This window comes from Protopterus annectens, chromosome 13.part0 (assembly GCF_019279795.1).
Source record: "Protopterus annectens isolate FY-2018-M chromosome 13.part0, PAN1.0, whole genome shotgun sequence".
Taxonomy (NCBI): domain Eukaryota; kingdom Metazoa; phylum Chordata; order Ceratodontiformes; family Protopteridae; genus Protopterus; species Protopterus annectens.
The window spans coordinates 368,882,931-368,897,387 of NC_056747.1; the positions used below are offsets into that span (position 1 = coordinate 368,882,931).

A 14,457-nucleotide genomic window follows, 5' to 3' on the forward strand; every position below is an offset into this window, starting at 1 on the left:
CTGCTTTCTTCCCCAATCCTGAGAACAAGGGGGAAAGACTGTTGCATACCTTGGACATTCGCAGACAACTTCGATACTACCTGGACAGAACCAAGGCCAGTAGGAAGTCTGAACAACTTTTTGTAGCTTACGCCCCTGCAGTCCAAGGAAAAGCAATTTCAAAACAGACTATTTCAAAATGGATTGGACATTGCATCAGATTCTGTTATTCCTTTCATGGAAAGACTGTTCCAGCCAATGTCAGACCACATTCCACCAGAGCTACAGCCACCTCTACAGCATTCTTAAGAGGGGTGCCTACTAAGGACATTCTAGAAGCTGCTACATGGACCTCCGTGCATACATTTTCCAAACACTACAATCTTCCTCTATACTCCAGATCCAGAGCAGGCTTTGCTTCGGCAGTCCTGCAGGGTTTGATTGCCACACCATCTTTTTCCTAGAGCATACCTCCTCCCCCAGCTAAGCTATGGTATTCTACCCACATGTTATGACTGCAGTTGCATTCTTGAAGGACATAGTACAGTTTTGTACCTACCATAAATGTAGATGTCCGATAGACATGCAACTGCAGTCGGATTTTCCCTCCCTCCTTACCCCTCTATGCCTAGGGTCCACTCCTGTCCCTGTTACTCTTAGCTGGGGATATCTGTTATGGTGTATTTGTTTTATTGCTCATTTATTTGTCTGGAATCCTGTTTTTGTCTTCAAATTTGATTACAGCCTTCCTTGGAGGGCACCTGGCATCGGGGGCAAGAAACACTGAAGAAAATGGCATCGGCTGATGCTTATATACTCCAGCCGCTCTGACGTCGGGGAGAAATGCGACATCAGCTGACGTCGGACCCAGACTTTGGAATCCGGCCGACCGAGGGCTGCCTGAGGCAGGACAACCCACATGTTATGACTGCAGTTGCATGTCTTTCGGACATCTACATTTATGGTAGGTACAAAACTGTACTTTCGATTCTCAGCTAGATCGTCTTCTGTGTGGAGGCATACGTGAATGGGGGAGTGCCTTCGTTGAAGGTTGTGCGTCAGGGCTGGTAACCCGGTACGTAAAAATCCACTACCAAACATTAGCGGACCGGAGTTCCGCTGTGGCGATCCCTAACCGGGAAAAGCCGAAAGACATAAACAAACATTCAGCCTCTTTCTGAAACTGCTTAGTCAAATTAGCAAATTTAAAATAAATTGTACAGCAAAACTTAATAATGATTTTTTGTAGTTTGTATACAGGAGCATCATCAGTCACTTACAGAAATATTCAGATGGAACACTGCACCAGAGTTTGTTTTTGTCTTTCGGCTTTTACCAGTTAGGGGTCGCCACAGCGGAACTCCCGTCCGCTAATGATTGGTAGTGGATTTTTACATACCGGATTACCAGCCCTGACGCACAACCTTCAACGAAGGCACGCCCCATTCACGTATGCCTCCACACAGAAGACACTCAGTGATTTAGTTAATTAAAACACCACTTTTTGGTTGTGCTGAATAAGGACTTTATCAGCTGGAAACTGGTGCTCCCTTTCTTGGTAGTGTAGGGCTCCTATATGTCATATCCTTATTTTTGTCTGAAAGATCCTTTTCTTAGCCATTGGGAGTGAGGTATGTGTTTGCTGGAGTAACCTGGCTTTTGCTGTCTGGTACAGTGTTTGATATATATGGTCCACAGCAGAAATTTGCCCTATATGTCTGATTTGGAACCCCATTGTATTCTCAAATTAAATAAGCTGGAATGTTAAAGGTCATGACTTGACAGATATCTTGCTTTTAACAACACTTGATTCAAGGTCCTGCTTTGAGCCAACTTGCCACTTTACTTTTTACAAGTATGATGTATTTTACATAGGCGTGGTCCCTTGCTTTATTTATGTCCCCTTATTCATGTCCTCTTTAGTTCATGGCTAACCAGGCTTATGCACTTACTCCATAACAGATTTAAGTGGCTTACTGTTGACATCACACCAGTTGTTAAATTTCATGGCAGATACATCTAGTCCAAGGTGATATTTGGAAATAAGAGGTGCATAAGTTCAAATAAGGTGATGGATGGCTAAGTGAACTACTGCTACAGAGCACTAATAGACTGGTTTAAAGAGGCAACAGAAAAATCTTTTTTTCTCTTACTAGTTAGAGACCTGTTTATGTTGTGGTCATTTTACTGGGACTTTAATTGCAGTAAAGACAGTGTCTTTATAGTTGGCCTTTGGCATAGAGGCAGATAATCTGCTTGTGCTGCTAACTGTCCAGGGTCTGGGATAAGTTTGGGGCTTAAGACATCTCAGCTGCAGGAATAGGATGACACAGCCATTGATCAGCTTTCCTATCCTGGTATGCGTATGGGAAACCACTGTTGCTTGCATGACCTCTAGAGACTTAAAATTACACAGGCAACAGCTGGGAAAAAGGAAGAGTGACAAGAAATCTATGAAATGTGTATGTGCATACTGACTTCATTGCATGTTGTTCCAGTGATCCTGATCAGCCACTGTAGAACAGTGTCTCCTTTTGCCCATCTGCCAATCCCAATTGACTTTTGCATCCCCAGATTTTAGATTTGGTAGTTGCCAACCTGTCCACTCCATGAAGTTGGGACACCTTTCCATTGAAGAAATATGTCTGAGATTGTTAAGAGGTTGTGCTTGGGTGGGAAATCTGTTGAGAAAACATTTTCTAAGAATCTGTCTTTTATAATCTTTGCTTTTGGTCAGGAATATGTTTGGATCCTTGTATTCATTACTGTGCTGGTAGCACATAGTGTAACCTATGAATATGTACAAAATAAGGAATTACTTATAACTGTAATTTCAAAAATCTTATCGAGCTGTCATATTACACACTGCTGTTTTTATTGCTACTGTCTGTTAGATATGCACCATTCTATCTGTTAAGAGATCACTAAACTAACATGTTATCTCAGTTGCATGTTAACTGATAGATGTTCATCATTAGATCATTGTTGCAGTAATATATAGCTATAGAGATGTATCCCACCAAGGATCAGATGTCCAGCCTTTATACAAAAGCTTTTGAACACCATCCACATTTGCTGTATAACTGAAGAAGCTGAAGGGTTTGATGGTACAGGTGCCAAAGTTCAGAACTTTGCCATTGAAGATTTCAGATAGAGTTTGTCTTTGCTGCATCTTTAGCGGTTTGGCAGTCAACTTGTTCAGTCTTTTGAGTAGATAAGTACCCTTTGAGATTGTGCAAAGTTGTATAATTTGTTGCTTATGTCTAAGGGGAAAATTGAAGTCTCTACATAAAAAACAAACTCCTTATAATGATCCACACTCTGTTCTCTTGTTTTGTTTAGGGAAGTCGCACAATGTTCGATCTTGTAATAATGTGTTTGTCCTAAAACGTATCAGGGGTTGACTGACCTCCCTAAATGTTTTTCTATCAAACCAACAGCTTAAGGCCTCTGCTAAAACAGCAGTGAACTCTAACCTGAGTACCTCAAATGTCCCCTTCTGACTCCCTAAGCCAGTGAGTGAGAAGAGGAGCTGATGGTCAGCTGCAGGGAGGGGAAGCAACTAAAAAAAAAATTAAAAAAGTGATTTTGGATTGTCACTTAACAAGTTCAGTGATTTTCCTGTTTTCTTTGCAGAGGCAGAAACCATGAGAGGGAGAGCTATTCAAAGGCCTGGGAGCATTAATTTAGGAAGACGGACAAATTGTGCTGAGGAGAGAAGGGCTTACAATTGATGGGGAGATGCTTTACAATTGGACTGGCATTTACAGAGTTCTTTTTTTACATCAAACAGCTTAATCTGTTACTGGCTAATGCTGTGGTTTAAGCTCAGTGTACAGCATGAATTGCTGCCTCCTCCGTCTACTTCAGCATGACTCCTTTGCATACATCTGTCTTAAGACCACTTCTTCAGTCCACTGCTTTAACAAGCATTTTGTGTGTGGGAAGTCCGTGTGTGGGAAGTCCTTTTCCCAGGACACTGCCTGCCTGAGCTTTGCACTTCTGCAAGTTCTCATGCTCCTTACATCTTTTTGGTTGCTGTTTGGAAATCACCCTAATCAATGACCCATAAAGAAGAAGGATCCTTCATGTTATATATAACCAGTATATTATTACCATGTCAGTTGATCTGCAAGAGAACCCTCCTTTATTAGTCAGAAATCCCCTCCTTCCATATCTGACCTGTGGAAGGGTGCTAATTCTATCAGGCTTGGCTTTTGAGTTTCCTGTCATTTGGGCAAATACATGTCAAACTTTCACCATGATTTCTTGAGTTGGAGTGTTTGCTTTGTGTGAGGGGAACAAATTGGTGAGATGGATGAGAGTTCATATGTAGCTGGTGTGTTATGTCATGTCATATGTATGTGCACTGAACATGGTGTCTTCCTGAGGAAAAAATGCAAATTGTGATTGGTGCTAATGAGCCCAAGTGTGTTGTCCATTATCCCTGCTGCTACAGTACAACTACATCTGTTACTTCCAAGATTATTTTGCTGGTGCAGAGTCAGACCGTCTGTCTCCAATACTAATGACCCAAGTTTGAGATAATCTGGAATCTGTGGATGGCTAAGTACAAGGAGGAACTAAGCCATCCTAATAGCAAAGAGCAAGACAGGAAGTGAGTGGTGCTTGACTCCATTTTATAAGCAACGAGGAGAGGCACATTTGCAATAGGCTTTGTACCGTGAGAATGGAGGACTTGCAACAGTTATTCCAATTCACAAGGGTGGACTGTCAATGGAACCCAGAAGCTGTAGACCTGTTAGAAGCCACCCAGTTTGGCTTTGTCAAGAGAAGGTCATGCCTACTTAACCTGGTGGACTTCTTTGAGAAGGTTACCAAGGCAATGGATGGGGGGGAAACGGTGCATACCACATACTTGGCCTTGACTAAGGTGTTCAGTATAATAGCCTACTCGGGAATAGTTGACAAACTCGCCAAACTTGGCATAAACCCCTACATAACTCGCTGGATTGCCAGCTGTTTCACAGACTGGAGCCAGGAAATCAGGATTGGTGATACCACCTCCACTAAGAGACCAGTCACCAGTGGGGTACCTCAGGGCTCCATGCTGGTGCCACTTCTATTTGACATCTACTTCTTGGAGGTAAAAGCTAATGTGAAGGGCCTTTGGCTGACCAGGATTGCAGATGACTGTAAATTGGGAGCTCTTATATATTTTCCCCTTAATACAGACATCTTCCAAGAGGGTCTATCATAGGCAAATAACTGGTGCCAAAGTCATGGATTAAAATTCAGTGCCAAGTAATGCATTATTGTAGCTTTTGGGAAGCTGTAACCCAGGCTAATCATTCCATCGATAAGACACCCCGAAGAGATGACCTGGTAGTCAGGGATGTGGGAACATATGTAAACATTAATGTGGTCTTTGACCAACATGTGGCCAAGGCAGCAAGAAAATCATTCTGTGTCACCCAGCTAAGTAAGGACATGGCACCCAAGTCCAACTAAATCATAGTGCCACTTTATTCAACCCTTATCAGACCAGTCATAGAGTATAATGCCCCCTTCAGCATGTACCTGACCAGACATATTCAACAATTGGAACACCCACAGAGGTTCTTACCAGGAGAATCCAGGGTATAAACTCATTGTCTGGTATGGCTCGCCTTAAAGTCCTATCTGTATACTCCATCTCCTACAGGTTACTGAGAGAAGATCTATACCAAGCATACAAGGCATCTTCTGATGGACTTTTGCACATCTGCAAAACAAATAACATTAAAAGCACTAGATCCAAAGATTTAAATTTTGGTTGTGACATAACTAAGACTTATTGGGGAGACAGATGCGTGTCTCAGAGGATCCCCATGCTGTGGAACAGGCTGCCCATCCCTATGAAGCAGAGTCCATCACTAACCTTTTTTAAGTGCAACCTTGTCTAATGGATGAGAATTTGGAAATTCACCCCAGGTCTGGCCCCCACATCTCAGATAGACAGAGGCAGACAGTAATGCCCAAACTAACATATCTCTCCCCCATATATCCTGTAGAAACTTCCTAACTAACATACCCCCCTAATAAATGCCCATGATGTATAGGGAAACAATTGAGTTGGTTTGCCTGGCTAGCTTTATGAAGGCCCTGGTGGATGTTAGCATAGTATATACCTTTGAACCTGTTAAAGTAAGTGAGTGTAGTTCTGGGGGATATCATGTGGTTTTCTGGAACAGCGTGCCAAGCTGCATGCACAGTTACATTGCTGAAGCAGCAAAGTCAAAAAAGGCTTCCCTCATTGGCTTAATGACTGTCCTTGGCCTGACGCCATTAACGAAGGCTGTTAGAGTGGTAGGATTCATGGTTTGGACTTGGCAGCATGTGGAAAGTGGTTGTACTGGTCTGGCTACAATGTACTGAGGTAACTTGGGAAATACTCATCAGGGAAGGTGGTTGTGTAAAAATAATAAATGGATTTTTTTTCTATTTTACAGGTTCATAAGCACTATAGAGGAGGAGGAGGTAGTCTGCATAAAGCCCAGGAAGAGTGGAACAGTGGTGCATGGAAAGTCGCCCAAAGTAGCGGCACCCAGTTTAGCTCAGTTTCTGGAAGCACACTGCCGGAATACCCAACTGTGCCAAGCTACCCTAGCAACAATCAGTGGCAGTAATCTAGTCAGTTGTGTAACAAGTTGTCTTTTTTTGCCATATGGAAGTTCTATGGAAATTTGTTTTATTTTTTTGTATTCACGTGTTCAAGCAGGTTAACATTTGTTCAAAGCAAGAAGCCACCTCAACAGTCGCGCATTTGAGGCTGAGGCAAGACCAATATATTTTTATATTGAAGGGCTAATACATTTGGGAGTTGGTTTGGAAGATTGTTTCCTCAGAAGTCCGAAAACTTCACATCTCTGAAAGTAGAACTCATCAGCTGTGAACTGAAAGTAATGCAAGTTCCAGTCCTTAAGAACTGACTGTAATGATGTAGAGTTTGTAGATTTAACAGCTGAGACATTGAGCAGTCTTGGATATGGGAACAGAAGTTCAGTGATGGATAGGAAACTTGACAAGCGAGTGTGGTCTGGGTCTCCAGCAGAACTGTTGCATTCCTTCTAACCAAAAATAGCATTTTGATTTTAACTGGAATATAAATTGTATAAGACAAACTGATTAACTTTTTTTGTTAACAGATATGATGAACTGTATTCTGTAGCTGTGGGGTTGATACCCATGACCTTCACTTGCTTGTAAATGAGCAAGTCAGAACCAAGTTAGAACTTCTAGGTTACTCCCAAAAATAAGGCACTTTATACCAAGTAGGTTTTGCCTATTTAAAATAAAAATCGAATTGCAGAGTTTGCTAATGTCAGTTATACAATGACCCCCCCCTCCCATTAATGTTCCAAAACATGCACGCTGATTGGCCAGCGTGCCCATTGTAAATCCCACAATATACCAACGGAAAAAGGTCCGGTCGGCCGAACTTTTTCCGTTGGTTTAAAGTGTCCAAAACTTTTTTTTTTTTTTTAATTAAAAAAAAAAAACGGAGCAACAGAGACTTTCTTTTCCCTGTTGCTTCCATTTCAAAGCATTGATGTACTGGGTATGCGTGGGAATGCAAGTCCCATATGCATGCGCAGTACATCAACACAATGAAGCAGTATACCACCACCGGCAGAAGAACAGTAATGCGCCTTTATACAAAGACATTATTTAAGAAAAGAAAGTTTTTTTTTTCTTAAATAATGTCATTTTATTATAGCAATAACCAACTCTGTGGTTGTGGTATATTGAAGATTTACCCACGGTTGACTTTATTTAATCACTCTGGCTTTGCCCTCGTGATTAAACCACATCAACCGTGGGTAAATCTAAAATATACCACTCCACACCACATTGTCAGTTATTGCTTAAGTAATACATTCGGAATACGACACTCAAGATATGTCTAGAGTTTTAAAAAATTACATTGAAGCACCAAGAAACAAGAAGTTTCCTCTCTTCTACTTGATAATCAGCAGCTAGAACTTACCCATAATTTCCTCAAAGATGTGGGTCAGGCATAATGAGTATTTGTGGATTGAGGTTTTTTTTTTTTGTACATGTGTGTTACTAGATGGCTGAGTAGGTGGGTAGTCATTATATTGCTTCCTATGTGAGTGAATATCTGGGAATAGGTATGTATGTTGTGAGTTGTGTTGCTGGGAGCAAACCACCTGAATGTATGAGAGTGCATTCAAGATGATGGGCAGGCATAGGCACATTCTGAAACTCTATAACAAGATAGATGTTGCGGCACTGAACCACTGCCCATCACCAGGAGTTGTCAGCTACCTGGTCAAACTGCTGTTGGTGTCATATCCATCTCACCGTATTAACAGTGACCAAAAGGGCCACAATTCCTTGCCTCATGTCTCTAGGGGATTATAATTATGAGGCTGTGAGCTGACTTGGTAGCATAAGAAAATTGACTAACAAGATTATTTTGACTGAAGTGGGTAGTGCAGCCAGTGTTTACCAGGTGTGCAGCATTTGTTATGTTACCATCTTAAACCCATTGACAGGAAGTGTTGTCATTGCACTGGGATCCCCAAACTATGGACATCCTCTTTACTGTGACCACTTCTACCACCTAAAAGTAGACTGTACAAAGATCACTAACCAGTTCCTTGCTTCCCTACCCAAGTCATGATTTGCGTTTGGAAGGGTGATTAAAAATCACATTGTATGTAGTGATTAACCAAGTTCATTTAATTGTTTATTAATAGAACACTAGTATATATTTATTTATTGAAAGCTGCATTAGTGTCCATAGGTGCCAAACTAGGGATGAATTTCTCATTCCCTGTCCAGTTATCCAAGTCACACCACATGGATAGGGAGTCTGTTCCAGAGAAGGGGTAGGCTCTGGGATACATGCCTGTTTCTCCAGCAGATCCTATTTATATCACAGGCAGGTTTTAAGTCTTTGGAACAGATAATTCATCTCCCAGGCCCCTGCTTGTAAACAGTTAATTGCATGAAGCCATACAGTTTTTAACTGTTACGGTTTCTGTAAACAAATAAGCAAAAATAGGAATGTTTGCACAAAACACTATAAATCTACAGATTTATTTGCTTAACAGAAGTGCTAACCTGCCTGGAGACTGCCTGGACTGTTCAGTGGTGTGCATATATACAACTTGTTTTGATGGCAGCAATGCAAATTGAACATGAACCACTATACATGCAGTAAATGTTCGATTTTGATGCTTTGCACTTTGATAGAACTTCACCATTGTTCTCCCTCTGTGAAATAAATGGGCTCACATAGCCATTCTGATCAAAATTACACAATTTCAGTACTGTACCATTTCACCGTGAACCATAAAAGTTGAATCGTTGGAGCCTCAACTTGCACACAGATTGGCAGTACCATGATTAGAGTTCAGCCATGATCCAAGTTGAGATACAGGTATATACAGCCAGAGATTTGGTGAATAAAGGGAAAGACAAGGCAATCTGTAATGGTTTTTGGGTAACGTAGGTGGCTATGCCCACCATGGAATCTGGTGAATGTTGCAAATTATATCCTGGAAGCAAATATATAATGGCCATTTGTGGATTTTAAAACTTTAGTAATGGGTGAGCTTTGTTTGCAGTTCTTATAGCTGACATAATTTGCCAACCTGATGTTTTGTCCTATCCTTTTCTGCATGAAGCAAGCCCCTTTTGTGCTTTTTGCTGGGGAGGGGTTGTTGATAACTGGAAGTAGCCCTGTGCATGTACTGGGGAATCTAGAAGTACACTTAGTTGATCTGATTGATAGGCAGTGAAGTTGCACTAAGAGTGGGTAGAACGACAGAAAGGTGGGGTGAAAAAAGTGCTAGGAGACATGCATCATTGGGATTGTGCCATTTACACTGAAGAGTAGTCGCAGACTACTATAGACTGTGTAATCTAAAACAAGAGCAGCAGTGTTCATGTAGATTAAAGTGATGTAAGCATTAGCTTGGGTTGTAATCGTCTAAATGTTTCTGATGATGTGAGAAATATTCATTTAGTTTAAAATTTATAGTAATCTTTACTGTGTTTTTATCTTGAAAGGGCACATAGAAAAAACACAAATTTTCTTTCCTTCACTGAACTGTTGGCTTTAGCTTTTGATATTATCAAAAATGGAGGTTTGTTTATTGTAGCATGTTTACCACACTTCTGACAATTTGTACAAAACAAAGCATTGCAGCCAATTTGTACAAAACTGTAAAGTAACTATTTTTTGTATTTTTATTGGAATGCCATGTTATCTTCTCTGCCTTTGAGGTAGATCACTTCTTTCACATTCCACTGTCAGACTACCTCTGATGTAAAAAGTTCTGTGATTTGTAATAAGACTAGCACTTTGACAAGTTCACTCATTCCAAGAGAGAAGATACAGAGGCAAAGGAGTGTAGATCGGATTGTGGAACTGGAACTGACACTAATTAGGAAGGCATGCACTTCTGTCTGAAAAAAATCAGGGATAATGGGCATCTTTAAAAATGTGGTATTTCTCAACTAATGTACAAATGCAAAAAAGGTGTATACTACATCAATTCTGAAAATTCTGTTTTTTTAAGTTCAGGGTCTCAACTTTTGTTTGTCAGCAGAACATTGTGATATTTAAGTAAGAAACAGCTGTCGCTTGTAATGTTTGCAGTCTCTTACTTTATCTGCATCTTTCTGTAGTGAATAAGATAAAGAAGAGCCCTTTAGCTATCATAATACACTAACCAAAGTGTTTGTTGTAGATGCTCTTACACAAATTCCACCGGGTACCACTGCCTGATCTCAAACATTAGGCACATCATTTGAAGAACACACATTCCTTCATGTTCACACTTCTTTTGTTACCTACAAAGGCTGTTATGGGGGTGGTATCCTGCCTAACAGTTAGTATACCTTATTACTTCCCATGTTACTGCATTTTGCAGATTGCATTTCAGAAGCTGATGTGAATCTTGTTGAAGTACATGCCTTTTTGGCAGGTACTGTAAGAATTATTGTTTATAACACTAGTGACTTTGGCTCATGACTGAGTTGAGTCACAAGAGGATACTCTGTGAAGTACAGGCTTTAACCATAGAATGACCTTTGAGGTCTTTTGGCGTGTCTTACAGCTGGCTGTCAGCAGCTGCTCTCAGTGCCTCTCCTTGATTACCTGATTTAACAAACGCTCCATCCCGCCCCATACTCACTTTAACCAACATGTGGGCCAGCAAGGAGATAGAGCTGTCCCTGTGCAGTATCACACTGCGTGTTTTTACCTGTAACGCATCCCCTGCATGCACCCACTGACACCCTAAAGGTGGATTATGCAGTAGGCACCTGTGATGGATGCTCTTCACTTATAAGAGGGAGCTGAAGCCAGCAGGACACCCCTCCCACCCATGGACATCACTGCATTGACTGTTTCCCCAAAGTCCACCCTGGAAATCAAACCGCAGTAGTGTGTACACCTCCCTTCCTTCCCTACCCACTCACACAGAATGGGCACACCCATCCTCCCTGTCTGTGCCATCAAGCACCTGAACAACTATTCTAACTTGTGTCATGTGGGTTATAGTCAGGGCTTTAGCCCCTAGTTTTGTAACTTGATTGACTAGATATGTCTGTTTTAAGGGCATTTGAGGACAGTGTGGCATAGACTGGGATGCAGAAAAGAAGTATACAAACATGTTCAGTTGTCTCTTGACCACTGTGATTGTGGGACCAGAAAAATCAGCAAACCCCTTTACAGGTACTACCGTGACCCCTTTGGATCTGATATGACCTGCCATAGGAGGGTGCTTTGATCTTTCCTTAACTGTGCAGGTAATCATTGAGGTTCAGCTATCCATATTTCCTTGTCTTCTCAGTTTGCAAAGTGGGGGGTGCTGGTATTAACTTATAGATTAGTTCTGTAAGTAGTGAAGAACTGAATGGTGAAAGCACTTTGGGCACTACAGACTTTATCTTCAAGATATAAAACAGCTTGTCATAAAATGTTTAAAAATAACAGTAGTTAGCATTTATACTGCTTTCTGTTTATGATTTTTGCTGCTTATACTGTTATAAATAATGTAACAACCATGCAGCCTTTCACAGTGTATCTGATTTTGTCATTTTACTCATGTCAAGCACAATTTGTAATACCAGTCTTGTGCAGCAGTAGGAGCTATGACATCACATAGGAGAACTAAGTAAAGTAAACAATCGAGGTGTGTATGCTACCAAGTGACTGGTGTCCTAAAAATGTGTTTATACTGAAAGTTATGGAGAACGACTGCTAACATTTTCAGGAACAGTTAAGGTCAAGACATTCATATTCTTTTTAATTCTGTACATTAAGCCTTACATCTTTTAGTTATCACAGTGTACACTGGTAGCATTGTTGCCTTACAGCAAGAGGTTCTCCTGTTCGATTCTCGGCTGGAGTGCCTTCTGTGTGGAGTCTGCATGTCCTTCCCGCAGTCGAGTGGCCTCCGAAAGACATGCGTGAATGGGCTTACCTTCGTTGAAGGTTGGGCGTCGGGCTGGCAACTCGGCACCATAAAAATTGACCGGAGTTCCACTGTGGCGGCCCCTAACCGGGAAAAGCCGAAAAGACAAACAAATGTCGCATCACTTTGCTGCTACCTCACAGTGTTTTTTCCTGTTTTGTCTGTTGTGTGGGCTTCTTCACATGTTCTCCTAGTGTTTGAATGAGTTTTTGCCAAGGTTTCCAGTTTCCTCTCACATTTCAAAAACATGCACGCAGGTGGCTTGGCAGTACTAAATTGGCCCTACATGTGCATGTGTGTGCACTGCAGTGGATTGTCTGGCTCCTGGCTTGCTTGCATTACTTACTGGTAGTTTCTCCAACTGCTTGCAGCGTAACATTAGGTACAGCAAATGTAGAGGATGGGTAAAATGGTTTAGGTTTTCACTTTAGGATATGGCATGACACTACAGAGTGATGATATAAGGTTGTCTTACTTTGTAAGGAGTCATTTTAATGCTTTTTTGTAACAGTACTCATTTAACTATATATGTGACAGTACATTCCATATGTAATTATTTTAGATATGTGTATTTTTCATGTAATTTTTTTGTAAAAGATGTGAAATTGCCAGTAGAAATGTCCTCATGGCCTGCGAATGTTAAGTTATACATTTAGCTCCTAATGCAGCAGGTGTCTTTCCACCACATCTCTCCTAAGATGTGGCATTTCTGTTCTAACTGGCTATCTGCTTGCAGTCCATGTTTTCCCTCCACAGTGTATAATATCACTGAAATTGCTACCTTTTTGAATCCCTGTATGACTTATTGGAAGATTGCAACAGCAGAACTGAGGATGAGGAAGTTGCAGTGTATCTTCTACCATTAGGGTGAAGTTCAAGCTGGTGAGAGTATAACTCACCAGCTTGAACATTGTTGCTCCATTTCTGGCATTGGGTGCCTTTACCATTGCAAAACTTTATTGGCTGTTCTCTTGTCTTCATATCTTTACTGTACCTGCACTCCAAGGTCTGGGTTATATTATTATTATGGTCAAACCCACAGATGTGGGACCTGAATCTGCTGCTTATGTGACAGGCTTATTGAGTTTCTCTAATTTACTTTACAGTGTTGTGATGCAAGGGACTCTGGTCTGTGTGCATTTTGACCTGGTAATTCTTAAGGTTTACAGTACCATTAAATAAACATTTATGTTGATTGAACAGTTCAGTCAGTCTGTTCGATTAATTTTCCTGCATAATTCAGTATCTCTACCACTGGCTGTGGAGTAGTTCAGTAGGTTAGTTCTTTTACTGTACAACATATTGAAAACAGTTTTCCTTGCCTTCTTTTTCGCTCTTATTATTGCAGTGAAATGTCAGTGTTGGTTGTAGAAACAGCAAAAGCACAACTGGATTTCCTGAAGCTCTGCAGAGTAGATAAACCAGATGAACAGGGATCACTGTGACAAATGGGAAATACCATCCCCTGACATGATTTTTCTGAAGCTCTAGCATTACACTGGTGGTAGTGAGAGAGAGAGTTGTGATTGTGATTCATCTTTTGATATTGACTCATCTAGTGACAGCTTCATAGAGGTAAGAAATATTTTTATGCCAGAAGGTTCTAGAGAGCTAGAAACAGACCTTAATTAAATGACAGCATATGGTCCTTTGTCACACAATGTACAATTATTTCTTTGACAGGTCATTTAAAAGTAATATATAAACACACTGTTTCAAAATAATGTATAAGTGTGGCTGTTACTGGAAAAGCACGTTTATTTTAACCAATTAATTTTCTTTTTAAAGTATGACATAAGTGATTTTTTTTTACCACATAGTAATCTGGTTAAATAGGTAGCACAGTAATCTTTGTTGCTGGGAAGTTCAGTCAGATGTTGGCTTTGTCCCCATAGTAGACTCTTGGACTACTGTTAAAGTACAGTTACTGCAGTGCAGCATTATGGGATTGCTGCACTCCTGAGGTTCCTTCCATAGATAAGATGTTAAACTGAAGTCCTGTCCACCTACATTTGCTGGT

General features: G+C 40.9%; 1 protein-coding gene across 1 annotated transcript in view; it reads left to right on the forward strand.

Annotated features, from left to right (window-relative positions):
• The window catches only part of SCAMP4 (secretory carrier membrane protein 4), a 588,202-nt gene extending 581,432 nt beyond the window's left edge, over nt 1-6,770 (forward strand). The window contains exon 7 of the mRNA XM_044053975.1: nt 6,432-6,770. Within this exon, the coding sequence (XP_043909910.1) occupies nt 6,432-6,608 (177 nt within the window). The 3' untranslated portion in view covers nt 6,609-6,770. The remainder of the gene's footprint in view (nt 1-6,431) is intronic.
• Nucleotides 6,771-14,457: the final 7,687 nt, after the last annotated feature.